The following is a 25,868-nucleotide window of genomic DNA, read 5'->3' as shown; positions in this document are numbered from 1 at the left end:
GCTAATAACTGTTTACAACAGGTTCTTTGATGAAAATAAAACATTTTCATGGTTATGAAATGCATTTTGGGCTCATGCCTGTTTATTGCATTTATAGACAGCATATTTTCATGCTTCAGAACGTGTGTAATGTTGGCTTTATTAGCCTATGTATATATGTTAGGCTGCATATTATGGTTATTATACATGTATATGTGTATAATTAGTTTAGTACTATGTACTTTTTGATATATTTACACATATATATGTATATTGTTATGTGTTCCGGGTTCCCGCTCATGGGCGGAGATAATTCAGTGCTTATGACTTTAATGAGTATACCCCGGGGAGAGAACTAGGATTACAGGTAAGTAACTAATCCTTCTTGCATATGATCTTTTCTTTGGTTTATGTTTGGAGGCAATTTTAAGAGTTCGATTCAGTAACTTGCCTGGAGGAATCCTCCTATTCTGCTCCACAGTGGTGTAGTGGAGTCGGTTTTATAGGAAGTAATTTTTCTCGGAGCATATGCCCCTCTCTGGAGATGGCCCGCTCCCCTGGCCTGGCCGAGAAAGTTGTGAGAAATGGTCACTGCGGTGGTGTTGATTGTTGTGCCCGTTAGTTGATATGATATTCGGAGGGTTGTTTGTACACCTCTCCTTCTCTATGGTCTTCTGATAAAAGTACCTCTTCTTGCTTGTCCGTGGAACTACAGGGCCCAGGTGACTTATGCGGTTTTGCCATCTTTCTTCATCTGTTTGAGTGTTATGGACTGCGGCTCTCAACAAATGATTTCCTGTGTAAGGAATTTTGATATTTACCTGCATTTCATGCTTGATGTCCGAGACCTATAGCCAGAAGTGCCTCCTAAGGGTCATACCAGCGCACAGCTGCCTACTTGCCATATCCGGGGCGTGCAACACTGCCTAAAGACATATACTGGCTCCTTTCCTTTTGCTATCACAGAGATTCGTTCCTTCTTTTGGAATTGTTCAGGAAGGTGCATCATCAGTTCCCTGAACTCATCCCACTGTTGATAAATGTAGCAGTTCAGAAAGGCATCTGAATTTACAATTCTTGATTTCATGATGGATGCTCCTCCAACCTTGCGACCCACCATGTCCGCACTTTTGTGCTCCTTTTTAGGTGGTTGTCCCACTGATATGGGGATGTTGACTCTCTTTCTGCTGGTGGCTACAATTATAGAGTCCACCACTGTGTTGCCTTTAATATGTAAAGGATCTTTAGAGCAGTCCTTATACTTTTTCTCCACCCTTGGATTTACAGATATGGATGTGGCTGGTTCTCTGAACGCCCCCCTTCCTTGCTTTGGAATGTTTGGGACAATAAGTGAGTGGGTGTGTATTTCTGGCCATCTTATCTGCTCGGACTTCTTTGCTTTTTGATCACCTGGTTTTTGACCATTTACTGCGGGGGAGCCTCAGAACCTGTGACTCACTCATGACGAACTCATAGTAAAATAGACTGCGTGGGTCTAACGCCAGTGTCCGCCTTTTAAGATAAGGCAGCTGAGACGCAGCCAGGGTAAGGGGCACTTGGCTGGTTATACGTGATCATGTGTGCACACAGGTAGCCTGGAGTAGAGGGAACTCTGCAGGATTGGATATTGACCTGGGGTAGGCCTCATAATGCTAGTGTGGTTTACGGTCTTGTCTCCAGTGACACTCCATTATGCAACTATGGGCAAGACTTCCTTAGAGTGTGGTTTTACTTCCCCTTGGCCTACAGAGACCAGTGACATCTGAATGGGGTGTAACCTGTGTGAGAAAATCAAGTCTGCAAGTTCCAAGACAATATCTGTACAGCTTATGGGGCATCCAGGATTGTCACATTTCTCTAGCTCAGCTAAGGATCAGAGCCCAGGCCTTCAAGCTAGTTACATTTCTCTCCAGCAGCAGGAACCAATGCCTCTCCACACAAAGGGAAGCAAATAACAGTGCTCCTCTTAGCTCCTGGGGAGGAAAGTGACGGGGATGAAGGATCTACATAAATCAATCAGCTGTCATGGTGTACCATGGAAGGGCCAGTACAACCCTCCTGAACAAAGGAGGGATCCCAGACCTCTGGAACAAACACAGGAGGGGGCTTCCCTTTGAAGATTTGCTGGGAAAGGCCCTGACAATGATGTCAGCAAGGGGCAGAGCCTAGGCCCCCAGAGTGGATGTGACTAGTGACTTCTGGGTGATGCCATTTTGAAATGTCCCAGCAGACTGTGCAGGCAGGTTGGGACATGGGCAGGGATGTGTTATGTCACCTCAGTAAAGGCCAGAGGTGCCTCACTTCTGGAACCCGGAGCCCCACTTAAAAGGTCTTGCGCAAGGAGGAAGAACTCTTGGTTGTGATTTTCTGCTGGACACAGGGACTGGAGACGGCAGCCATGGACAACTGGAAGGAGGAGCCCCATGATATCCATCTGCACTAAGAACTCGGACTAAAGTTACCCCAGGACCTGTGGGGCCCCCTTACAACCCCTGAAGACTACATGAACTTCTACACCAAAGAGGCAAGATGCCGATAGGAGTTAAAAGGAGAAAGACTGGTACAGGGGAGCCAGTGAAAGGAACTCCCTGCCAAGTTTGCTATTTTAGTTGCCAGGAGACCAAAGAAAAAAAGTGGCATCAGGAGCACAATTAGCCCAAAAGCGGGCAAAATGGCCCAACAGGGCCCGAGATATTTGAAGGTGGATTTGACCTTTGACCCCCCCCCCCCCACAATCACAGAGCGCGTGGCGCTCCACTGTTTGACTGCTAAACCCCCCCGGGCGAGCCAGGGGTCGCAGCAAGCAAGTATTTTGATTGCCCTGAAGAGATCAACTTGCTCCTGTGGCTGCACAGAAGCGAGCCTGGGCGCTCCACTGTTTGACTGCTAAAACCCCCCGGGCGAGCCAGGGGTCGCAGCAAGCAAGTATTTTGATTGCCCTGAAGAGATCAGCTTGCTCCTGTGGCTGCACAGAAGCGAGCCTGGGGGGGGGGGGGGGGGGGACGGGGGGGGGGAATGGGGATGCAGCGAATGGTGGGTTCCCTCTGATGCCCCCCTGTGGGGAACACTCGGGTGCCCAAGTGGGGCAGGACACCCTTGAACACTAGAAAAAGCAAAAAGCAGAGTACACGCCACGCAGCTACCTCTAAGGAAGGCAGAGCCGCTTATAACAAATTCAGGAACTGCACATGGGAGAGCCCATAATGCCCCTGTGGGGCTTGTAAAAGCTCAGTTTTCGGCTGTTGTGGGGGCCCCAGGAAGGCGGGCCACCACTAATAGAGGAAAAGGAGAGTGCGGGGGCTGCAGAGGGCTGCAGCCCCCAAGAGGAGGTCCCAAAGACACTTTGCCAAGGTACTGACCCTAAGTGTGAAGGGTATCCAAAAGAAAGACCAACCCAGGATCCAGATCATGTCTTCAAGCACGCCCCAGGCTGGAGAATGTGCTCAAGTAATAATAATAACAAATGTAGCTTGTAGAGCGCTCAGCTACCTCAACGGAGGGGTCTCGGCGCTAGTAGCGGAATTAGTTAGGGGGGTTGGGCGGGGCTTTAAGATTGAATAAAAAGCCAGGTTTTTAGAGCTTGCCTGAAAGCCTGTTCAGATTCCGACATGCGGAGATGGACAGGCATATCATTACAAAGCTTTGCTGTATTAACTGCAAAGAATCTGCTACCTTTCCTGGCTTTAAGTAAGTGTGGAACCCTCAGCAGTCGTAGGTGGTCTGATCTCAGGGCCGGATTCTGGTGATATATTTGCAATCTGTGCTTGAGATAGCCTGGGCCCTGGTCTCTTATGGCTCTATAGGCCAAAGTTAGTGACTTAAACTCAATCCTCCTGATGACAGGAAGCCTGTGGAGTTGGCGCTAACGAGGGGTGATGTGATGTCGAAGGGGCACCTGCTGGATCTGTCTACCCGCAGCGTTTTGAATTATCTGCTGCCTGCAGTCAAGATATGCTGATAGCCCCAGATACAGACTGTTGGCATAGTCCAGCTGTGAGGTCACCAGAGCATGGACCGTGTTCCTCCTGCAGGAAACGTGGCGCACCTGTGTCTTGATAGAGATGTCCTTATCCAGCCGGAGTAGGTGGGGGATTCAGCTCTGTGGGCCACCACAGATTTGACGGTGGAGGCGCCGCCTGACTGAAAAACAAAACTTTCATCTTCTAGGCATTGAGATTTAAGCAATTCTCATTCATCCAGACCAAGATGTATTTCCGGCAATTCTTAAAGTTCAGAAAGGCCGCCTCTGAGTGTTCCTTAAAGGAGAACAACAGCTGAGAATCATCAGTTTAGGAGGCAACCCTCACACCCCATGTCTCAACAAGGATAGCCAGTGGGGCAAGGTAGACATCTGAATAGCAGCGGGCTTAACGCCCATCCCTTGGGTACCCCACAAACAAGGGGTTTCTGAGAGGAGACATAAGGACGTAAAAATACCTGCTGCGAGCGACTTTCCAGCAACGACTGAAGCCAGGGCAAGGCTATCCCTCACACACCCACTTATCTCCTGAGCAAAATCGGGTGGGCGACAGTATCGAAAGCAGTGGACAGGTCAAGTAAAACCAGCATTGCAGCGGCACCCTGGTCCACGGACTCACATACTGTTTCAGAAACTTCAGGAAGTACGGTCTCCGTGCTGTACCCAGCTCTGAAACCCAACTGAAAGTTGTGTAAGTTAGCATTAGTTTCTAGGAATTCTGCCAGCTGCTTCTGGACTGCCTACTCCAGAATTTTCGCCAGTGCTGGGCGAAGGGAAATAGGTCTAGAGTTCTTGAGCTCCGCTGGGTCAGCCTCTGTGGCAGCAAGAATGCTTGTTGCCAGGCACCTGGGTAAATACCAGATTTCAGGGAGGAGTTCCAAATCTGGTTCAGAAACAGATTAGGCCAAGGGGCCAGTAATCTGAAGAACCGTGCAGGGCAAGGATCTCCAGGAGAGCCCGACTTGCACTTGGAAAGCTCCTTGAGTAACTCCTCAGACGACAACAAGTGGAATTCTGGCAAGGTGCTGGGAGCGTCTGGAGATAGAATTGGCAAGTGGGAGGAGGGGAAGGCGGAATACAGCTGGAAGTGCAGCGCCCTCTAGGGGCTAGGTTTCAGGTCACAGTTTGTGTCTATTAGACGGTACATTTTGTACAACACTCTATAGGGGTGAAGTCTATAGTTATATGTTGTGTGATCATAATTTTGGGCCCTCTGGAGGCTGCTTGTAGAGTTGAGTTTCCAATGGTTGAAAATATATCAAAAGCACACAGATCCATGGGGAGCTCATTCTGTAAATGCTTTATTGAAATAATAATGTTGACATTGACTATTGATCAAGGTGCAAAAGCTTTATTAACATTAATAAGTGCATTTACACATGGTTATTTTTTTATCATAGCATTAACTCCCTCCTAAAATGATGTTGTGGCATATGGCTTGTTGACTTGAAACTTTGACAAGGTCAATATACTTACCTGATGTGGCTGTATGCCCCTTTAGGGGGTCAGAGGTGATTATGCAATGTCAAAGGGTATTTCAATCAGCATTATGTATATTTGTACATTACTGCCTAGTACGGAGTAGTGTGTGTAATAAATGTATTTTTACTTTTCTAAATAAAAGAACCGACTGGACAACTATTTATTGAGTGTTATTGTTGCGTGCAAGCGAATGGCGATTACGAGCTGTAGGAAGCTGGCTCTGTATATGATATTGCCACTTGCTGGTAATAACATGCAGCCCAGGGGTCCTTCAAAAGTGTACAGGGCTCAATGTAAAACCCAAAGTGCTCTATTAGTGGCAGTGTTGGCGAGCAGCCTTGGGCCTAACATAGAGGAGTGTAAGAGATTTATTGCATAACCGTGATCAATAATGTACAAATAACTCAAGAAGGAGATCAAGACCAAATGTATAAAATTATACTTAGTTTGAAATTTATTTTAAGACCCAGGTCCTCGCAATGAAAGTTGTGCTTTGCCAAGCCCACCCCTAAGGTGGGGGAAGCGAGGTGGAGGTGGGCACACCTCCTAGCTTTTTGAATTTTCCTACTGGTTTTCCAGCCCAAAGTGGTGGTGTAATCCAGGGGCTGCCATCTGCTGCTAGCAGCAGAGGCTGGGTGTTGTCTTACAAAAGCGTCAGGCCTTTGAAGCTTCCCTAGTTGAGCACTGGCCCATCCTGGAGGAGGGATTGTTGTAGGCCCACCACGACAGCATGACACCACTGCCCAGGATGTGCATTGTTTCAGGCGCCAGAGAGCAAGTACTCTCTAACCAGGAGTCCAGAAACATGTCTGGTGGTGGCTGGTTGCCTACAGCCGGTTAGAGACCACACCAGGGCTGGTAGGGATTCACGGGGCACCTCTGAGGTGCCCACTGGGTACATGGTATAATAAATCCCACACTGGCATAAGTGGGGATTTACTGAAAGTAGTTTGGAACCAAACACTCCTGTATTCAGTGAAGCCATCATGGTGATGTGGAACTTGCATTGAATTCCCAGCTCATGCACTCTCAAAGGCTTCCCTGGCACTTACAATATCAGGAAATGGAACGCAATGTTTGAGGCCTACTAGAGGGGTGACATACCTATGCTGTCAGGCAGTGGTAGCTGGCATGGCACCCAGGCGGGGTGCCATGTTGACTTTGTTTTCTCCCTCACAGGGGCATGCAGGCTGAAAGCGCAGTGGCACTGTCTCAGTGAGGGGGGGGGTATCAAGGGACCTTCTTCAGACCTGAGGCCCTAAGTACCCCGGGTACCATTTACTAGGGACTTATAGTGGGCAGAAGTACCAACTGGGGGTTTGTTTTAGGGAAGGAGCACTGGCACAGGGGACCTGGTTTGCAGGGATCATGTGCACTACATTTGAAACCACGTCAAAACCAGGCAAAAAGTGGGGGGCTAACCATGCAAAAGAGGCCCTTTCAAACACTAGCCCACACCATCTCTCTTGAGTAGGCCTTGGACTCCTCTGTTCCACTATACTGAGAGAGTCAAGCACTACACTGGAGTGTTTGATTCCCTGGTGAGGGCAACCGTGGACCCATTACTTTGCATGCCACAAAACAAATGGCCCATTTGCTTAGAGTTGGTCACATGTGAATCCAGAATATTCTTCAGGATGCAAAACTGTTCCTACATTTAAGTAACATTTTAATTTTGCATTATCTGCATACTGGGTGCACTGGTTGTATAGCTGTATTTCTTTCTGTCAGGAGGCTGGGTCCCTTTGCATGTGTACATGTGAAGAATATTTTAACACTTTGTCCCACTTGAACACCTTAGCTGTCACTAATCCTTTGTGAAAGTACTAATGACCATTTGGCTGTCTCAAAGATATTGTTTAGCGACAGTTCCTGGTTAGGCAAAGGTTGATCCTTTTTTCATGGTTGAGTGGACATTCGGTCTCTCCTTGAGCATTGCTACTGCTGTCAGGCTGTCTGGGCTATCTATCTGTCAAAGGTACAAAGAAATGTTCCTACTTTCTGATTTTTTTCTGTCTTTTGTAAGTAATACATAATGACCCATCTCGCAAACTGTGTGTGGAAGGCCTTCTACCGTTGTCAGTCTCAAGCAACAGAATACTTAGGCCTGAAAAAGCCACTAAGAACATGCTGTTCTTGGAGCGGTTTCTACCCACGACCGAACTGGATGGCGGAAAAAAAACTAAAGTGAAGTTGGTGCTCATGTGCAATGTGGATATGGGAGGAACCAGAAAACATTATGCGACTAGAAGCTTCTTTGGGAAAAAATTCAAGTTGCATCTGAGTACACAAAGCACGTGCACCTACAGCCGCACATGCTACAAACATACAGCCTGGTATAGAGTTCGGTGGACGGGTTACTCCATCACAAACATGACTGACATCCCGTCAAATGCATTACAAGTGCCATTGTTTATAATGCACTTGTAATACGGCAAACAAGATATCTGTCACGTCTGTGATGGGGCAACCCTTCTGCCGAACTCTAAATCAGGCCGATAGTGTTTTTAATATTCTTATATGTGAGGTTTTGACTCTTAGCAGTTACAAGCTGTTTAATGTAATTTGTTGAAGATGTGGGTAATATTTAGTAACTATTTCTTAATTTCCTTAAAGCTAAAAATTCAGAACCTTTCAATATATAGTTGTTACTCGTCACTTCTACAAAGCTGTGCGAAAAATAAAGTACTTTGACATAACATTAAACAAACTCAAGCATATGTAAATCAAAACCGATCTCTACCCCTAATCCCCAAAATGTTATCAGAAGAGGACCATGTAGATATACAATAAATTGTTATGCTTCAAACTGTTTTGCAGTTAACTGTATTTTTTTGTTTCCACTTATACATAGTGGCATCAACTGCCTCACATCTAGTATTACACTCCCAGCATCTACCCTTCAGCATCATGTGCCAAGTGAAGCGTATTCATTAGGGTGCACTGGGCTGCAATCCATATATACATGGCGGTCGGTTTTGTTCAACCTTCGGTCTAAGGACTTTTGTCATCATTTTGGTCCACTAAAATTATGTTCCTTTTACATTGATGGATACACTGCCCCCCCCGCCCCCCCCCCCTTTTTAGTTTTTCAACGATGACCCAGTTTCGGATTTTGGCTCATTTAAGTAGCTCACTTCTCCTTAAGTGAATTTGTGAGTTTTACTGACGTCCCCAACATGGTTATTATTAACTAGGCATAGTAGATAAACAAATCAATATTCCAGGTAACAATTAGGATATGTTCTGCAAATGTAAAAAACATTTAGGAATAAGTTGTATGCCTTTGTTTACAACATGTACAGAAACCTCAGGTTGGAGAATGTGTTTGAAGGTGACTTGTGCACTCACAGGTACGGTATGCACGGGGGCTCCACCTCAGATAGCGCTGCTCGATAGGCCCGGAAGGAAGAGGAGCTGTCAATCAAGGTGCAGTATTCTGCCAGGCCCTGAGTAACAAAACAAACAGTTTAAGTCTAAAGTGTTCCACTGGATATCTGTTCCACAATGGCACATACGAAGTCATTCCAGATATCTGCATTAATAAGGAGGAAGAGTACACATGCTGTGAATCAATGAAAGGGCAGGACATGAACAAGAAGGCCGACTTAACACTTGCAGGCAGATCAGATGCATACCACCTCCTAGCACAATATTTAAACCAACCCAGTCCCTGACCCCAGATCCCTCTGAAATGCTCATCATCTGCAATTTCCATAAAAAGAATATGATTTTCACAAATCACTCAGGCAACCTCTAAGCCATGTCTCACCTCTGAGGTCTGCTTCTGCCACTCTAGCCTTCGGATGGGTGCAGAGTCCAGTGCCGAGAGAATCGCCAGATACGAATTAAAATTATTCAGCTTCCGTAAGTGCTGTGAGGAGAAAGGAGAGACAGGTTAGGCAACATTTTGACTATTGGAGGCAAGATCTACCATGTCTGACAAACCGCACCATGTGCCGTGTTCTACAGTTCCAGACATCCAAAAAATCCTTTGTGTTTGTTTGGAATATTGTATAGAAAACACTGCAGGAAATGGAAAATGTTACTTCCCCAGTAATCATCTGTTCGGAGCCTGTAGTGCTGTAGATTCACATGCTTAAAGTATGTCTTCCATAAAGTCATAGGCTTAGTTGTAAGTTATTTTTCTGCAAGGGGGTTTTAGGTCTAAAGATATATCGGGACTCCTCCCTTAGCCCACAATGCACCAGGACAAAGACTCTGCCTTAGACTTGTTGCCCCTCAGTGTTGAGTAATGTATTTAGAGTTGATGGATGGTAGAAAGCATATATATACTGTGCATTATGAGTACCAACAGAAAATGTTAAAATAATTTGCATCACTCGCTTTGAGAGTCGGGGTGGGGAATGAGGCACATGTATATCTACAGAATTACAACATACAAATATAATAAACGTTAAGTGTCATTTTCTGTTGCATAGAGTATGTAGCAGTGTCTCCACGGGTTTAGTCGTAAAACCACTATCTTTGCACCTGGATAAATGGTTCCTTGATTATTAATGCCTGTGACTCACTAAACTCTTTTTACTGAGATATGGCCACAAGTAATAACACCCTTCATGACAAGAATACACGTAGGCAAGCGGCTAATGCAGCAAACTGAAGAGAAATAGAAGTGTACGTTAATCCTGCTTCCTGAACTGATGCTTTAAGTGGTTCTTGAGGACTCCAATGAGTAGCTCAGGAGCTACTGGTAGCTTGCCAATACCTTCAAAGTAGCCCTCAGAGGAGAAGTCAAGCTCAGGGTCAAATTCAGAGGGTAAGTGCCTATTAAAGAAGGTAGCACTGCTCCTCACAAGACCCTTAGAGTGACAGCCAGCCAAACCTATGGCAGTAACTCATGCTAACACTCAAACACACACTGTATTAGCCTTACAGGGCCTGCCACTTGACAGTCTGCATCTAATCTCAATATAACTAAGCCACAAGGAGATTGACCATGTTGTAGTCCCTGCTTTATCAGTTACAACATGTGTGTGAACAGTGGAAAAGAAGCATGGCAGTAGTAGCCAGAGCAGTAATCCGTGCTGACCCACCAAAGTGTGGAACTGCAGGAGTCACTGTGAAAATGTGTCAGTTGGGTGCATGATCAGCTCAAGACATGAGTAGAAGAGGGCATGATCCAGACCAGAGAAAATTAAGAGACTCATCAGCATTTATTTGCGTCCATAACAAACACTTCCTGAAAGCTACGCCGGGTGTCAAGGACATCCAAATGTGTATGCTAGTCCCCATCATAAGGGTGTTATCTCGGACATAATTGGTCCAGTTCCTGGCATAATAGTGCCAATGGCATAATAATGGCCATTCTTTACTATTTCGGGTATTTTTGGTCTAGTTGTGGTGTACTGGCAGCCATCATTTACAAACTAGGAGCATGACTGGCCTACATTTACCTTTTCCTGGCATAATAATGGTCATGACTGATACACGGTCTCTGGGTTTTGTTCGTGAAAATTGAGTTTGTTTACCCATCTTGGAAAGTGATATTTGATAAAAATAATTGCATTTTCAGAATGATAATTCAAGCTGAGCTGGGGAGACCTACTGCTGTACTTATGTCCTTTGTGCAGTAGGGAGTGTCAAGATTTGATTGTAACTTCATAAGTCCGGTGGCAGCATTTAAGTTTGACAAAAGATTTCTCGGCATTCTGCTGGTAATCACACCTGGAATACTTGGGTTGTAACTACTGAAAGTCCTGCTTAGGGTGGTTATAGAGTACTGTAGTCATTATTTTACAGTTAGAAAATGTGCTAGTAGCTCAGGAAGACTTTACTTGAGCAGACGCAGCTCTCACTACAGAAAAGGTTAGAGACCCTGAGTCTGCAGTAATGGACAGATCTTTTCCACCTGGCTGCGTAACAGGCACGTATGATGGGTTTATGTGACTAACGCAGGATCTGCAGACAATCGCCTGGAAGTTTAAGTAAATCAAATACTAAGACCGCAGGTGCCAAATGGCTGGATTCATTTACCTGAGGTTTGAATGCCCTAGCTGCCCCTGACGCTGTGTCATACGGAATGGTGTTAGTGGCAGTTTTTCGGATGGATTGAGTAACATCTCTAGACGCATCAAAAATACCACTTCTGTCTCACCCAAGTGGGGGCAACTAGAAAGAGACTCCTGAACATCTGCCTTACTTCCCTCATGAAGTATGGGATTAGGTGAAGTGGAGGAAAAGGGTAGGCAAAGATTCTGGACCAATTCATGCATAGTGCATTACTCAAGGACTGTGGATGTGGGAACTTGGAAGTGAAGTTTTGGCCTTTTGCATTTGATGGTGTATAGCAAATCAACTGTGGGTGCGTCTCATTTTTGGAAACCCTTGTAAAGAACTGTGGGATTCCTCTCCCCGTTGATGCATTCTGCTTAGATTGTCCGCAAAATCATTGTCCACTCCAGGCAGCTATTCCGCTAACAACTGAATGCGACTACGAAAGGCCCACTGCCAAATTGTATGAGCCAGCGCTGCCAGCTGATTCGTATGGGTGCCACTGTGTGTATTACTTGATGGTCTGTATGAGGACTGCCTTCCCTTGAATTAGGGTGTAAAAAGCTGTGTGAGCTAACTGGATTGCTGTCAATTCGGAGTAGTTGATAAGGCAACCCAGCATTGTCATATGCTGAGGCGTGTCCTTTCCCAGCCCATGAGAGAGACATCCATGGTAAAGGTCTCCTGCAGCTGAGGGCCGAGAAATGGCCTGCTCGGTAATAACTTCCTCTTGTTCAAGCTACTTCGGCTCTGCTGAACACGGGCCTCCACCAACACTAGATCTTCCCGTAAATGCTTTTCTTCACAAAACATCATAGACTAAACACTTCCGTAAGTGACGCATTTGTGCAGCCTTGCCTGAGACACAATCACTATGCATGAAGCCATCCTACCTAACAATTTCATTACCATCCTGACTGCGATGGAACAATGTCTGTAAAAAAGGCAGGAACATTTGAAATGTCATCACCCTCTGCTGGTTTGGGTAGGCTTTCCCTGTTGCGGGGTTTGGCAAAGCCCCTAAAAGAGGCTGGGCTTGGCGATGCGACATTCCTGTGTTGACTGTGAACCTTAGGGTGTCCAACAGAGACACTGTGTGCTGAGCATGTGCTAGGCTAGGCAGGCTGCTGAACTTTTCCAGGCAGTTGTCTGTAGGGACTCAGAATGGGAGAACTTTAAGCTGGTAGTGTTGTCCACTTATCACAAACCGTTATTAGGCATCCTTGAAGTCGAGGATCACTCTATAGCCTCCTATGCAGAGCAGTAGAATGAAGTCCAGCAAGGCGAATATTTTGAAGTGCTACAACGTGGTGTACAGGTTCAAAGACTTGAGGTCTTGGATAGGCCGCAGAGTATCATCTTGTTTGTTAATAAGAAAGTACAGGTAGCAGGCTGCTTGGCCCTGCAGATGGGGGTGCACTGGCTCCATGGCACACTTGGCAAAGAGCACTACTTCTTCCTTCTGCAATTTGCTCCAGTGTTCTTGACTCACATGACAAGGCGGTAAGTTTGGTGATGTGGAACACTAGACAGTGCCCTTGCCATACCAATGAAAAGATCCACTTGTAGGAGGTTATTCCTTCCATTGCAGAAGAAATAACCTTATTCCTCCTCACACCCACAATAGGCATAGTATGGCGGGGGTAATGGTAGCGGGTAACTGGAGTTAGAGGTACCCATGTTGGAGCTACCTCTACACTTTCCTCTGTTGTTTCCAATATAACCATCTCTTCCGTGGGCTTTGGATGCCTGGCCTTACTGAAGATTAATGTTGCTGGTGCCCCGTTTTTGTAGAAGCTTGCTGACAACCAAGAAGTCTAGTGGGACATGTCCCATGATGTACATGGGGCATCCGGAGCAGGCACATATTTCTGTTTAACACACGGGTGACAAGCCGTACTGTGACTGAGTCCTTGAAATTTTCAGTACTGCACTTGCTCATGGTTTTAATAATCCGTAGGTACTGAACAGACCACTTGGTTTTGGAGAGAGTATCCACCAGAAAGTGGTCTTCCTCCTTGACAACATGAAGTTTCACTTTGTGGTAGTCTGTTGCCTTTTGGGTCACAGTGTGTTCCACTGTGGTTTCATCCCAGGGGGAAGGCTTAAAAAGACAGGATTTAAGGTCAGCGCTGTCCTGTGGGGGGCTGGCCCTCCCAGACATTCAACTGTACTACTGGGCGTCCCAACTGCAGGTGGTCAACGACTGGGTGTACGCGGCGGGTTCGGAACCGGCTTATAAAATAGACAGGTACGTCATGCCGGGGGGTAACTGCGAACCACTTCTATACGCACGAAGACCGCGTAAGGATCTACCTTCGCACACAGGGGTCGTGATTCAGTGCTGGAGGGAGGCCAATAAATTCCTAGGGTGGGCGGGCTCCCTGACTGGTAGAACCCCACTCTGGCCTGGAGATCAGCTAACAGAGGTGATGATTGACCGGCTTCAAGGGATGGAAACTAATCGGTATTGAGTACTTGAGCGACGTATGGAAAGGGGACGCCCCTAGATCCTTTGACGATCTTAAAAAAAAGAGTACCAACTCCACGACTCCCAACATTATCACTACCTTCGCCTTACCCATGCCCTGCGCTCACTCATAAGTACCGACACCTTCATCCCGGAGTATTCCCCTCTGGAAGAGAGGCTCCTCCTGGATCCCATTTAGGAGAAACACATCTCCACTATCTATCGAAAGCGAATAAATAACATGCCTGACCCACTGGTGTCCCTGTGGGAGAGCTGGGAGGGGGACGTCGGGGTCCTGGAAGACGAGGATTTGCAGGACGCCCGGAGTACCGACTGACAGCGCGGTGCTTCCTTCTACCTGAGCCGTGGCCAGGTGAGGCGTAGTGCTTACCACCTATTTACAAGTTACAAGGAGGACGAGTACCTGCTAAAGGACTCCCAGGCTTACTACAAATACATTTAAAGTAAGGTTTCCATTCATTCTCATTTTTATTCTCACTTTTCATTTTGAGATTAAGCAGTAGCGAAATTGGTCCTGAAGAAAGCAGCTGGACACCCTTCTGGGTGCCGAGTCTGCAGAAACATGTCGACCATCTAAACCATAGTAGTTATTTGTTATTACCTACTATACTTCCACACTGTTTTTTTAACTTTGGAAACATAGGAGTTCTCTTCCAGGGGATCCTCATCAATAGTCATAAGCATTAGAATATTCCCGCCCATGCGCGGGACCCCGGAAACACTATATTATATGTGCCCCACATATATATATATACATATATACATATGTCATGTGAACAAGGCTCTTGCGAGCCGAAACGTCATGAGGCTTTTTTATGCACCTTAATTAAAAATTGGAGCACTACAGATGGTTCGTGTCCGTTGACTTTTTTCCTGGCTGGAGTTGGTCCAGAGCGCGAGGAAGGTGACGGTGTGTTCGATATACATATATATATATATATATATAAATATAAGCAATAGCAGCCTACTAAACACTGGAGCTGAATCTTGCTGTGAAGAATTTCCATCATACATGAACAAACATGCATTATAAACATGAGAAAACAACAATAAAGTTTGTTTTAGAACAGTTTTAATGCTCAGAAAGCAGTAGAAATTCTTATAAAACACTGAAAGCATAGGAAGCTCCCAGGCTGCATTGCAAATCCCCAGTCTAAAAAGACTAGAAAGCTAACCTGCAGCTGAATGCAATAAACTGACACCGTGCCTTTAAGGCACTCATGACCCCCAGCTTCCCATCATGCCTCAGGGGTGACAGTTAGGTCAGTTGTTCTTTCTGGCTCCTTCAGGAAGGATCCTGGCAACACAGCTCCACTCATTTCTGTATTACCTGTCAGAAATTTTCTTCACTTTTCACAGTTTTTTTTTACTTACTTTGACTTTTAATATCTTGTCAAGTAAGAACCTGTCCTTTTTTGACAGTTTGGTGGGTATTTTCTGCTGGGAAATGCCTTCCCTTTTTGACAACTGCCCCTCTTGTGGCAACAAGAAGGCCAAGACAGACAGTCATGAAGTCTGTATTCTTTGTCTACCTGACAATCATGGCCCAAAAGCCTGTCCTCACTGCAAAACCCTGTCAGGAAGAACTCTAAAGGACAGGAAGAGAATTTGCATCTATGGCCTAGCCCAAAGGTCATCCAGAGGAAGGTCTCCGGTAAGGAAGGTCTCCAAGAGGGCTAGAACACCTTCAAGGGATAAGTCTTCGCACCCTTCAGCTTCAGCGTCTGGCTCGGCGATGAGGAAAGAACTACCGGTGGGTCATTCATCTAAAAAATGACCGTCGACGGCGGGCTCGCCGTCGAGAAGAGGGGATTCAGGTTCGTCGTGGTCGAGAATTCCAGACCCTCCGCCATCGTCAACTCGGTGACGATCGGCGTCGAGGACAAAGACCCCTCCGCCGTCGTCAACTCGCCGACGATCGGCGTCGAGGCCCATCACACCTCCGCCGTCGTCAACCAGGCGACGATCGGCGTCGAGAAGTGTAACCCCTCCGCCGTCGTCAACCGGGCGACGATCGGCGCCGAGGGCTCTGTCGTCGGCTTCACATCACCGCTTGACGTCGAGTCATCGCCGATCCTCACATCGCTCACCGCCCAGGCATTCGACGACGTCGAGGCATCAAGAACGGGCTGGGTCGACGTCGAGGAACTCCACTTCAGGGAGAGAATCGGTGATTCTAGTGACTGAATCAGCCTCCCGCCACTCATCCTCAAATTCGTCTGGGCGAGCCGCTTCAAAGTCCAGAAGCCATGCCCGCAAGTCGCCTTTGAGGGACCCTTCTTCTACAAACATGAGGTTGTCCCCTAGATGGAATCTGCCATTGGATCATTGGCGGGATTCAGGGGCTACGAGACGGATGCAGGAATACGCCAGTCCTGCACACAGGTCTCCGCTTCAGAGACTAGTGGATGAAGTGGACAGACGCAGTCCTCCCAGGCAAGCTGAAAGATCACCTGTAAGGAGGCCTGCTAGATCTCGTTCCCCCAGAAGGGAGGAACGTTCAAGAAGATCACGCGAAAGGAGGCACAGTGCTCATCGCAGGAGTAGGAGGACGCCATCTACTTCTTCTACATCCTCTACCCGTTCTTTCAAGAGAGATTACTCTCCCACACTTTCGGATAGCCCTATCTCTAGGGTCTCACCGGTTGATGACATCAACACTTTTCATGATGTTCTGCAAAGAGGAGCTCAAAAGCTCCACATTGAACTGTCTATTCAACAAGTCACTACGACAGTGATTTTTGAGACTCTTCACCTGAAGTCTGCTTCACGTCCTTTGCTGCCATTAGTTCCTGGGATCATGGACCCGGTCAAAGATATATTCCTGGCTTCAGCGACCATTAGAGCAGTGCCGGCTCGCATCCAAAAAAAGTACAAGCTGGCTGCCTCTGACCCGGTCTTTGTCAAGTCTGATCCTCCTGCAGACTCAGTGATCGTAGCAGCAGCACGAAAAACACACTCGGTCACTGCTACCTCCTCAGTCCCGCCAGATAAGGACAGCAGATCACAGGACTCGTGGGGTCGTAACTCTGCCTCTTCTACTCTGAAGGTTTCTAGTGCGGCTGCACTGTTGGGTAGATATGATAGAGCCTTATGAGACTCCATGGAGCGTTTCAAGTCCAAGCTGCCGAAAGAAGACCAGAAGGACTTTGAAGAGACAATGACAGAAGGCTGTCTGGTAGCGAACCAGATGATTAGCACGGCTGCGGACGGCGCAGCCCTTGCGGCGCATTCATATGCCCATGGAATATGCGCCAGAAGGTCGTCTTGGTTGCGCCCGACAGGCCTCGAGCCCGATGCACAACAACGCATCTTAAACCTTCCTTTTCCTGGTTCCTCTCTCTTCGGTGAACACACTGACGAAGAGATGAGTAGAATGAAAGCCGAACAAGAAACAGTCAAAGCAGTCGGTTTGGAAAAGAAAAAGGAATTCAAGCGCCGTTTTAAAACCAAAAGGGGCAGAGGGGCTCAACAGAGGGTTCAAACCCCTCAGTGGTCCCAAAACAAGAATCAGGGCAAGACCCAGTTTCGTGGAGGAAAATCCAACCGAGGTAGAGGAGGTCATCAGCAACAATCCTCTACATCAACGAGGGGAGGGAAGTCATGAGCAGTGGCTTCCTCTGGCGCCGTTGCCCACTCCAGTGGGAGGAAGTGCTTCACAACATCTGGCAGAGTGGTGCAGCATCACAAAAGATCGTTGGGTGCTGAATATACTGCGCAATGGATACACGCTTTGTTTCCGTGCGCCCCCAAAGAACATTCCTCCAAAGAAATCTCGTCCTCACCAGTTAGATCTGCTACGGAAGGAGGTAAAGGTTCTTCTTAAAAAACAAGCTATAGAAGAAGTACCTCCCTCGCAAAGAGGAAGAGGAGTCTACTCCAGATATTTTCTTGTCCCCAAAAAGGATCAAGAGAACAAGTTCCGTCCCATTCTAGAACTTCGTCTGCTGAACAAGGTCTTAGTCAAAGAGAAGTTCCGCATGTTGGCTCTTCACCAAATATGTCCACATCTGCAGAAGGGCGATTGAATGTGTTCGGTGGATCTGCAAGAGGCATACTTTCATATTCCAATTGCACTGCATCATCGCAAGTACCTGAGGTTTGTGGTTGGCAACAAACACTACCAGTACAAGGTGCTACCCTTCGGTCTCAAATCGGCACCGCGAGTCTTCACCAAATGCATGGCGGTGGTGGCAGCTTTTCTTCACAAAAAGGGGCTCTTAGTCTATCCGTACCTAGACGACTGGTTCCTAAAAGGTCCATCTCCTCTACAAGTAGAGAGCGACTTTCGCCTTTGCCTGCTACAATTGCGCAAGCTCGGCCTCCATGTCAACGTGGAAAAGTCAGTCCTACAGCCAACCCAGTCCATCCACTACCTAGGCTCCGTTCTGGACACAAGCTTGGGAAGAGCGTATCCTTCGGAGGAGAGACTTTTTTCGATGCAACAGAAGTGCAGGATACTGCTCGAGAGCTGAAGTCCAACAGTCCGTCAGGTAGCCTCCCTGCTGCGTTCCATGGCGTCATGCATCTTCCTCATACCACATGCCAGGCTGAGGATGCGTCCTATGCAACAGTCTCTGGAGGACCAGTGGGACCAATCGATAGGGTGCTGGGAAGACCGGGTCAGTCTTTCCCTGGCAGCAAGGATTTCCATCAAGTGGTGGACTCGACGTCAAAATCTGTTAGTGGGAGTTCCTTTTCACAAACCTCTTCCGACTCAGTCAATAGTGACGGACGCGTCCCTTCAGGGCTGGGGGGGGCACACATGGGATGCCTTCAAATACAGGGTCGGTGCAAGAGTAGACCTACCACATCAACATGCTGGAGCTCCGAGCGGTGCATCTCGCTCTCAAAGCCTTTCTCCCTGCAATCAAAGCCAACTCTGTATTGGTGCAGACAGACAATACGACCACCATGTTCTACCTGAACAAACAAAGCGGCACACGATCACGCCCTCTATCTCTGGAGTCCCAAGCGATCTGACACTGGCTTCTCGCTCGGAACCTCTCGCTGGTAGCAGTGCAACTTCGAGGCGAGCTTAACATCAAGGCAGACGCACTCAGCAGGTACTTCGAAGATCAACCAGACTGGGTGCTCAACGACGAAGTAGTGGCAGAGCTTTTTCGTTGCTGGGGTCGTCCTGCAATCGACTTATTTGCAGATGACGAAAACAGAAAATGCCACGCCTTCGCGTCCAGATTCCACCGCCTAGGGACGCAAGGGAATGCACTCTTGATGGATTGGTCAGGGACATTTGCCTACGCGTTTCCTCCCCTGTCTCTGATTCCGAAGGTGGTTTCCAAGCTCCTCAGGTCGGACATGGAGATGATCCTAATAGCTCCGGACTGGCCACGGCAGTGGTGGTATCTGGATCTTCTTCATCTGTCTGTGTGTCCACACAGACGTCTACCTTGCAGGCCGGACCTGTTGAGCAAGATGAGCGGGAGGATTCTACATCCCAACCTCCCCTCTCTGAACTTGACGGCATGGCTCCTAAAGTCCTGCAGTATGGACATCTGAATTTGCCTCCTGATTGTATGCGCATTTTAAAGGAAGCAAGAACGTCATATGCGTTCAAGTGGAAGAGGTTCTATATGTGGTGTAGGGAACATCATCTTGACCCTATTAAAGGTCAGGAGGATGTTATTCTTCCATACCTTCTTCCCTTAGCAACGTCTGGTTTGAAGTATGCTACCATTAGAGTGCACTTGTCAGCCATTGTGACGTATAGGAAATCACCAATCCACAAGTCTTTCTTCCAGATGCAAGTGGTCAAGGGACTTCCTGCAGGGGTTTAAGAAAGTCTATCCCCCTGTTAGAAATCCTTCCCCTCCCTGGGAATTGAATCTTGTATTATCCAAGTTGATGGGTGCTCCTTTTGAGCCCATCCACAAGGCAACGTTACAACATTTATCTTGGAAGGTCGCTTTCTTAGTTGCTATCACATCAGCGCGCAGAGTAAGCGAAATCCAAGCATTGTGTACAAAAGAGCCTTACACCGTTTTCCACCACAATAGAGTAGTATTAAGGACTCATCCATCCTTTCTACCAAAGGTTGTGTCTGATTTTCATATCAATCAGTCTATTTCTCTTCCATCCTGTTTTCCAAACCCTGCGACCCCTGCTGAGCGGTCTCTGCATTCTTTAGATCTCAAAAGAGTGCTTAAATTCTATTTGGAAAATACTAAGAGTATTTGGAAGACGGATCAGCTTTTTGTCAACTATGGTTCCATGACAACAGGTTTTCCAGCTGCCAAACGATCCATCTCCAGATGGATCGTCTCCTGTATTAAATTGGCTTATCAGCTAGCGGGCAAGCCCTTGCTGTTGACACCTAAAGCGCACTCTACTAGGGGGAAAGCGGCCACAGTAGCTTTCCTAAATGATGTCCCTATGTCAGAGATTTGCAAGGCTGCAACCTGGAGATCAGTTCATACCTTTACAAGGCATTACTGCCTAGAATCTGATTCCAGGACTGATACTCAAGTAGGGCAAGCGTCTTTGAGGAATCTATTTGGGTAGCCTGCGGCCTGTTCGAGCTTAGTTTTGTCTAGGCTCATGAATTATATACTGTATTTATTGATACTTTGCCCGCAGGGAGATGAGGTGAAGCTCGCTATTCTATTCTAATGCTTATGACTATTGATGAGGATCACCTGGAAGAGAAGGATTAGTTACTTACCTGTAATCATAGTTCTCTTCCAGGGGTATCCTCATCAAAGTCATAAGCAACCCTCCCGCCTCCCCGGGCAAAGGACTACTTTAACTTGGAGATATTGTTAACCTATTGTTTCATGGTTTTTTCCGTCTCCGCAAAGAACAACTGACCTAACTGTCACCCCTGAGGCATGCTGGGAAGCTGGGGGTCATGGGTGCCTTAAAGGCACGGTGTCAGTTTATTGCATTCAGCTGCAGGTTAGCTTTCCAGTCTTTTTAGACTGGGGATTTGCAATGCAGCCTGGGAGCTTCCTATGCTTTCAGTGTTTTATAAGAATTTCTACTGCTTTCTGAGCATTAAAACAGTTCTAAAACAAACTTTATTGTTGTTTTCTCATGTTTATAATGCATGTTTGTTCATGTATGGTGGAAATTCTTTACAGCATGATTCAGCTCCAGTGTTTAGTAGGCTGCTATTGCTTATATATATATATATATATATATATATATATATATATATATATATATATATATATATATATATATATGTGAGGCACATATAATATAGTGTTTTCGGGGTCCAGCGCATGGGCGGGAATATTCTAATGATTATGACTTTGATGAGGATACCCCTGAAAGAGAACTAGGATTACAGGTAAGTAACTAATCCATACTGAATAAAAAAATTTCCTCTCCTAGTTCTCCAATTTTATATTTCTTTTACACATCACACTTTTTAGTTTTGCACGCACTGCTTTTTTCGGTCATTGGTCTCATGAGTATCTGCCACACACCTCCAAACACACTGAGGCATCTACTTTACAGATTGAAAGTGGTTACAGGATTGTTCCTTCTGTTTGAGGAGGCCCAAATGATGTAAAGGGCAGAACAGACCGATGACTGATGGGTATTTTCACGAATGTGGAGTTATCCTGTGGTACTTTAGTTAGTTTAGTTTACTTTTACTTGTTGTAAGAGTTGAGTACGAGACACAGGACAGCAGACTGGACGTGTAGACCCACAGTTACTCTTGGTATTTTATATGGTTCTTATGGGGTATGTGACTGTGCTGCTCTTTAAACTCGCCGTCGGACCCTTCTTCTAACTGTAGTGCTATGTTCAGAGAGCAGAGGAAACCATATACAAGTACAGGGGCTGTACTAAGAAATGGAAGGAGGTATGGGGGCCTTGGCGGAAATACCGAGCCATAAGGTGGGGGGATGGGCATGGTGTATAAGTGTAATCAGTTCAATGTATCCCTATTTTTACTGTATGGCGAAATGTTGTTCTACTTCATGCCATATAAACACTGCTGTACATTGAATGAGATCATGAGCAAAGTTAATAAAAAAATTTAAAAAAAAATTCAGCTGCAGGAGAATGTTTGGTGTGCTGTTATAACAATGCATGCAGCTGGGAAAACTACTGGTTGTCAAGCTGAGGGTAATTTAACTTTTACTGTTCAGGGCTACCCACAATGTGAGAGACAAAAAAATGCAGCTTTGCAATCTTCTTTCCCCCCCCCTTATACTATTATCACCAAGGAATGTTCCTAGGCACCTGAGCTGACTCTCAAACAGCATAATGCTACTGACCACTATGAAGAGAGCGGGCAAATCAACTCAAGATATAATCCGGGCTTTCCAACTAGAACAAACTGTGTGCTGGTGGGTGAATCTATTTCCTTGAGCCACTGTGCCTTTATCTGCTAAACGATAAATCACAAATATACAAGCTATCCACCATAAGAAACTGGGCATTTAAATACACAAGACATTGATTCACCCAGCAACGGGGAAGTGTGCACTTTCTGAACCACTGCCCTGAAAGCCTACACTCACGACAGTCTTACCTTCATAACTTTAATGAACTTCAGCAGTAGCCTTTCCCGGTCCTGGGCCTTTTCCTGCAGCATAATTATAGACCTGACCCTGTGGTGTATAATTAAAGCAAAGAAAAATAGAAACAGAAGTTTAGTTGGGATTTTAATATTATAGCCATAAATCCAAGTATCCTAATCTACATAAATAGCAATATCTATATATAACAACTTTACATCCCAAAAAACCCATCAAAATGCTACTAAAGCTGAGCAAGCAACTGCTTCTTGGTTGTTAACGAGCACAAGTTAATAAAATGTGAGAACCCATCATAACTAAAATACAATATTAATTGTCATTGACTCACTTCCCTATGTAATAACTGTAAGAAGCAGGTATAACAAGGGTATATCACAATTCGAAATAGAGATTCTTTCAGAGCGGGTGTGGTGTTTACGCCTTGACTCAATGTTGCCCTCTGAAGCCGTGGGTTAAGATCTCACGGAGCTACCCTATTCCCTAAAAGGACATTAGATTACATTATGTAAAGGACCAAATGTACACGAGTGTTAACGCTTCTATTGCTTATAAGTATGCCGTGTAATGAGGATAGGACCGTTTTCTCTTTGGGCTTCACCATACTTAGAAGAAAAGGATGCTGTGCAGATGGATAGTTACACTTGGATGGTTTGTATCCAGTTTCATAAACTGAAACAATCAGAAGTACAATGTTTAGTTAATGTCATGGTATGGTTCCCATTTTATAAGTCATGTTTTGAGATCCAGGTTGGGTAATTGATAAAATACTCATATATTCACCCAAAACGGGTTTCGCGTCTCACATCAGTGCGTTTTTGGGCTTTTTCAAGGCTGTAAATAGTTATTATGAAGTGTAAGCATCAGAAGCGGTTACATATTGCATTCGTGAAAGTGTGCAACAGCAACCCTGAAAAACACAGCTGGGTTTATTTGTGAGAAAGAGTGTTGTGATAAAGATGTGAAATAAGCAAAAAGGCTAAATATACACTGAGACTAAAGCCAATAAGCATTCCACATTACAAATAAAATTACCCCTGTATAGTCATGAAAACAGATCTGAGGGAGGACAAACCAAACATATTCAATGAGGTTACCCCAGTCTGTGCTATTGCCATATATTGCATTGTAAATCTGGAGTTGTATCTAAATCTAAGCTATGGAGAAGAATGGTCTCTGGTGGTCCGCCACAAAGTCCGAATGCCCGGAGAGGAGCAGTCCACCCTTGGTTCTGTCCCTTTTGTAAAAAGAAAAGAGAAAACTTCACAAAGTGCAAACTCGTTTATGTGGTCTTGCTGTCTGGTCTGCAATAGTGTGGGTTGGATTTAGGTTGGAAAAAGTAAATGAAGGACGGAGGTCAGCGCATCCATGCATTGTAAATTAAAATGGAGGTGATAAAGCATGATGCACTACGCTGTGCTTACTCATTCTCACCCGCTATGCAAAAACAAATCTCACAGTGAGTCGTGCACATGCGCGTTATGGCCCAAGGGAGGAATCACAGTAAATCTGTAGACTCAAAATACTTTGTTGAAGAAAAACAACTTGCAAACATTCAAGCCCAACACTAGATAACAGGAGCATGCAGAGCCTGTGAATCTACAGCAACACACACTACAAACAGATGCTTACAGGGAAAGCCACATTTTCTTTCTGGTTGTAAATCACACATTTTTAGTATTTCTGGTGTTTTGTCATTAGTTGTTCATAATGGGTAAATAATCCAGAAGGTTTCAAATCACCAGTCTAGACTTTGCGGAGTTTTAACATACTGTTATACATATGCTGCAATTATGTTCATATTCTTATTTTACACACATATTATATCGTTTGTGACCACAACTCCCTCTTATATCCTATCTCCTTTTCTTTCGCAACCTTCGCATACTATCAATATTGTTATCACACCAAGGCCAAATCTGATGAAAGCGTATCCTCAAGGCACCACATCTCACATCAGAATACATACAGGAGCACCTAATTGCATTCTTTCTATACCTCGTGTACACAGAGGTAATATTTAACATTTTGTATTTATCCGATGAACCCTTTTGACCTCAGACCAGAGGGCTCCACTCCTTACTAACCTCTTCTGCCTCTTCTCTCATTGTACTGATGCTGCAGACTCATCATTTTCGACCTAACATAAGAACATGATCTATGGAACAAACTTGATCTTGAAATGCAACCCCTATTCCCACCTTCCTTTTACTTCGGCTGCTTTATCACATCACTTTTTGCTTAAAAGATACGGATACCCGGACAGTCCTTCATCACTGACACAGGTAGCAAATTAACACTGGTGCAAAATCCAATATCCAAATGGAACTTTAACTTGGGCCTCTTTTCTCTCCATTCCTCTTTATTATTTCCAGTACTCAAGAGGTTCTAAGTCCTCTCCATTTTCCCTTGGTGACATCTCTTCAATACCGAAGGTTTTCAACCTTTCAGCATTGCACGCTAAAACTCTACTTTCCAATAGGATTGCTGCTATTCTTCTACATAGCACAAGGACTTACAAGACATTTTTGGGTAATGCACCTTCTGCTCCACCATAATTAAATATGGCACTCGCCCGCACTCTTAAGGAGCAGGCTGCAAGACACTCCTTTCCTCACACCCACCCGCAAAAGTGACTTTACCTTCCAACTCGGACTACACCTTAGTAGGTTTTATTTACTTTCTTTTAACAAAAGGACAGAATCACGAGCAGTCTGTCCGAAACAGGGCATCCCAACTTCGGTGATGATTCTTCTCCATGCCTTGTACTTGGGTAAGACTCCCCCATTACAATACACTACAGTCATCACACACACCGAGGAAGCTTCACGCCCTAAGCAGGTTAGGTTTGTGACTATCTCCCAGTTTCAACTTGAAGTCCATCTTCTTTTGATCCCCAGGGCACATTGAAGCTATATCAACATAACATGAGCCATCCTAAGCCTTTAGTAGTGTTCTCTATGCCCAGGTTGCACCCTGGCATAGGCTATGGTCTACAGGGACCTAATGACTACAGACACCTTTTTGAGAAGGTCAAGAGAGATGTTCTAGAAATCCTCCCGCTCTGTGCCTAAAAGCATCTGTTTCGGTGCCAGCAGTCTTGGCTTCTTTAACGATAGAGTTCAGCTTCAGAGTAGATAGTGAGTTCACGCTGCATCGTTTTGGGAAACTGGACAGAATTCAAGTCCAGTAACGGAACCATTGCACAGAATGCCGCTGATTTCCTCTAGAAATGTCCAATGTGTTCAGCAGCAAAACCAACTCTAGAAGACATTACTGGTAACAACTCCAACCCCTAAACAATCCACCCTCACAAGTTATATACTCCTCGCCCCATTTTGTCAAAAGTAAATGCATGTGGTTGGCATGTTAACAATCACTTTGAGAGTTTACCACAAGCATCCTTATG

The 25,868-nt window shown here is 45.8% G+C and overlaps 1 protein-coding gene across 3 annotated transcripts in view; it reads right to left on the bottom strand.

The window, feature by feature from the left end:
* RAPGEF1 (Rap guanine nucleotide exchange factor 1) overlaps positions 1-25,868 on the bottom strand; it is a 669,494-nt gene that overhangs the window by 28,013 nt on the left and 615,613 nt on the right. For all 3 annotated transcript variants that reach the window (XM_078646181.1, XM_078646179.1, XM_078646180.1), the window contains 3 exons: positions 22,456-22,534; positions 9,213-9,314; positions 8,792-8,889 (listed from right to left, as the gene is read on the bottom strand). In XM_078646181.1, the coding sequence (XP_078502307.1) occupies positions 8,792-8,889; positions 9,213-9,314; positions 22,456-22,534 (279 nt within the window). The remainder of the gene's footprint in view (positions 1-8,791; positions 8,890-9,212; positions 9,315-22,455; positions 22,535-25,868) is intronic.

Source organism: Lissotriton helveticus, chromosome 5_1 (assembly GCF_964261635.1).
Source record: "Lissotriton helveticus chromosome 5_1, aLisHel1.1, whole genome shotgun sequence".
NCBI classification, from domain to species: Eukaryota; Metazoa; Chordata; class Amphibia; order Caudata; family Salamandridae; genus Lissotriton; species Lissotriton helveticus.
This window is presented reverse-complemented; position numbering and strand designations above follow the sequence as displayed.